Source organism: Brassica oleracea, chromosome C2 (assembly GCF_000695525.1).
Source record: "Brassica oleracea var. oleracea cultivar TO1000 chromosome C2, BOL, whole genome shotgun sequence".
NCBI lineage: Eukaryota > Viridiplantae > Streptophyta > Magnoliopsida > Brassicales > Brassicaceae > Brassica > Brassica oleracea.
Genome location: NC_027749.1, coordinates 36118025 through 36121805, shown reverse-complemented (window position 1 = coordinate 36121805; position 3781 = coordinate 36118025). Strand labels below are relative to the sequence as shown.

The window sequence follows — 3781 nt, the reverse complement described above, 5'->3', positions numbered from 1 at the left end:
CCAAAAACATTTTAATAGAACTATGTTTCTTGCTATGAGCAAGGCAAGAGCTGATCTAGCGAGCTTAGCCAGCCTTCATTCAACCTGCGCATAAAGCTTGACTAGAGCGCGTCGATCGATATCACACTTAAATAATCAATCGACGGTGCAAATGGTGTATCGATCGATATCCCCATAGGATTATCGATCGATACTTTATATTGATCAAAATAACGAGAGTTGAAATCATTAGATTTAGTTAATAGACAACTCAATACATGCGAGAGCTGATTGACTAGTTGATTAAAGTAGTTGAGCTTTATATTATCATGCATGCAACTCATTAGGCATCTGTAGGATTATAGTCCCAATTTTCCTGAATAAAAACCCTAAATCTAGCTATTTCCTTTTTAAGCACCAAAACCCCAAACCTGCTATTGAACAAACACTTGTTCAATATAAAACTGCAATTTACATTTGAAAACTCTAAAAAAGATTCTTGCTTAACAAATCATATTAGATTCATTAGGTTCTCTAGCTCCCTGTGAATTCGATCCCTAAGTACTACAACTCGACCTCTTATTTGAGAGAATATAAATCACTCCTTAGGGTAATTTGAGTGGTATCAAATTTGGCGCCGTTGCCAGGGAGCTTTGATCGCCTATTTTGTCTAATTTTTGTTAAGTTTCTGACATAATTTTTTTTTTCTTGGATTTTCATGTACACTAACCAATATTCCAAAGATAACTTTGATTGAAACACCAAAGCACGAGCAACATTCAATATGTGCTGACGTTTCCTCTCCACCACCGAGTTTTGCTGAGGAGTTTCAGGGCAAGAATGAAAATTTGATTCCCTTTGATCTGTAAAGATCAGTAAACATCAACTCCTTTGCATTATCTGAACGTACTCCTTGGACTTTAGTCTTGTACTGTGTCTCAACCATAGCAATGAACTCAGAGAACACACGGAAAACCTCATCCTTTGTGCGTAAGAGATAAATCCAAGTCACTCTAGTATGGTCATCGAGGATCGTCAGAAAGTACTTGTACCCTTCAATAGATGGTACTGAGAATGGTCCCCAGATATTAATATGGAGGAGTTCAAAAGCTTCAATACACATATTTTTGTGAGAGATAAAGGGTAAGTGTTTCTGTTTGGCAAGAGGACAAATTGCACAATGAGAAAGTGTTTTATTCCTTTGTGATAATCCTAATACATTCGCTATTGAATCAAGCTTTTGTATTGAAGGATGACCTAGTCTGTGATGCCAAAGAGATGCATCTACAACAATGTTTGTATAAAACGGAGACGTAATAAGTGTTGATCGTCCAAGAGAAGCTCTGTCCAGGACGTATAGGTTCTGTATTTCTTCACCCTGACCAATCGTCAATCCCTTGGTAAGATCCTGAATCACATAAGAATCATCATCAAAAGCAACTCTGAAGCCAAGATCTTTTGTCAACTGGCTCACGCTTAAGAGATTCAGTCTGAAGTCCGGAATGAACAGAACATTGTTTAAGATCATGGACTCATTCAACTTCACTTGTCCAATCCCAATAATCTGAACTCCTAAACCAGTCGGTAGACTCACTGATATATTGACAGTATCAGATAGAGCAGAAAACAGACTCCTATCATGACATACATGATGAGTTGCTCCACTATCTATAATCCATGACTCTGATGAGAGAACATGACCAGTAGTTCGTAATATTCCAGAAAAACATAAGGTCTTAGAAGAGAATGCCATACCGGGTAGTGCGGTAATGGTTCCACCAGATGTTGAGGGAATATCAGAAGTTGGTTGAGATAGTTGCATTTGAGCATTAAAGTACTCAATGACTTCTTGAATTTGATCTTTGGTAAGGCTGTTCACGAAACCTGTAGAATTGAAATCATTAGTATGAGTTTCATTCAAGGACATGTTTGCTACCAAAGGTTTTGCATCTGAGGATTGTTTGTCAGCTGAAGTAGTTCGCTTTGACTTGAATCCAGGAGGATAGCCATGAACTTTGTAGCATTTGTCAACTGTGTGGCCTGAATATCCACAATGAGAATACATTTGTCTCGCCTGACGTTGATGAGGAGTGGAATGCATAGCATTGATAGACGCCTGAGAACCATCATTGACAGTAGCTACATTGTAAGCAGAGGCATTGGGAATAGGAACAATGCTTCGCTGACTGTAATCTTGATCTAGTAGGTTGTATACTTCAGCAAGATCTGGGATGTGCTTCTTCATGATAATCTGACTACGAGCGTTTGAATACGACTCATTTAATCCAGCTAAGAACTTGATGATCTTAGTATGCTCTGTCTTGGTGTGAGTAGCTTTGCAGCATTCACAGTTGTGACAATTTTTAACACAATCTGCTCCATCAAGCTCATCCCAAAATGTCTTGAGTTTGGTATAGTATGTAGAAAGATCCATAGAGCCTTGATGAAGAGACCAGATTTGTTGTGTGAGCTGATCAGATCTTGGCAGATTCGTAATGCGGAATCTTGTCATCAAGTCTTTCCAGATTTCAGAAGCATCGTTAAATCTCAGTATACTCCCATAAATTTGCTTGGTAACAGAATTCAACAACCAAGATTTAACCATACTATTGCAGCGTGACAAGATCCTATAGTGTGGATGATTCTCAGGTGGTCTAGGAAGAGATCCATCAATAAAGGATAACTTGTTCTTCGCATCAAGAGCAATAGTAATGGCAAGATTCCAAGTATTGTAGTTCATACCATCGAGTGTATCTGAAATGATGGAAGATCCAGGGTTATCTCCATTCGTTACGTAATACGGTGAATATTGGATCCCATCGAAGGTGAACGACTCAGTAGATAGTCCAGGAACCGGAAAGGAAGTCATCGGAATAGATGCCGGTACAGGATTGATCGGAAAAGTCATCGGAATAGATGAACTTGGAAAAGGATTCACCGGAATAGATGAATCAGGAACATAAGACACCGGAATAGGTCGTTGAACTGTCCGTCGAGCTGGATTTGTCGTCTTTGTCACCGGAGTAGAAACGTGAGTTCCACAGCGAGTAGATCGGCGAAAAGTAACCATTTGTGAATCGGAAAAGAACTTGATCTAACGGAACCTGTCATGTCCCCGATCCTGGATAGGATCGTCATGACGGACTGCGGTGCGAGGAAACGCACCAGTCAGGTCATATGACCTAAAGACAAGTGTATCATGGCCTGAAGGTAAGGTCAAGGGTATCAGGAAGCTAAGTCATAGCTAATCCAAGAAGGAGACAAGCTCAAAGGAGCTGGACAAGCGAGCTGGTAGCTGGACAAGATCCAGGTGAAGCTCGATGAAGTGAGTGATCAGAATGGATCATGGGAAAACTAAGTCTAGGTCTGGAAATTGACCAAGGGACTTAGAAGGATTGAAGAAGATAAAGGAAACAAGCTGGACACAGTGTATAACAGCTGGGCGATGCAGTAAGCAAGCTCGACCAGCTAGGTGAAGTGTAGTGCAGCTCAGTGTAGCTCACTGAAGAGTGTGTCAGCTCCCTGAGCTAGATGGACTAGCTCACTCAGCTGGGACAGCTGGGGATCAGCTCAACTCAGCTGGACTGAGTGTTCAAGTCATGGGCAGTTGGGCCGGGTCTGGACAGTGGCCGGGCCATGTGGGTGACCCGTGTGTGCCGATGGGCTGGTGGGCTCTTGGGATTGAGCCAGGGGCGTGGGCAATCAGTCTGGGCCTTGTTTGGCCTTGTCCAGGAGTGGATTGGCAGTTCCAGGGCGTGTGGTAACTGCCAGAGGTGAAAGGGTGTGATCTGGACCATTGATT

At 41.7% G+C, this 3781-nt stretch overlaps 1 protein-coding gene across 1 annotated transcript; it reads right to left on the bottom strand.

Moving 5' to 3' along the window:
• Positions 1 to 808: 808 nt before the first annotated feature.
• Positions 809 to 3049, bottom strand: LOC106324114. Its single transcript, XM_013762134.1, has one exon. It carries the CDS (start codon positions 3047 to 3049, stop codon positions 809 to 811), a length of 2241 nt encoding a protein of 746 aa, XP_013617588.1.
• Positions 3050 to 3781: the final 732 nt, after the last annotated feature.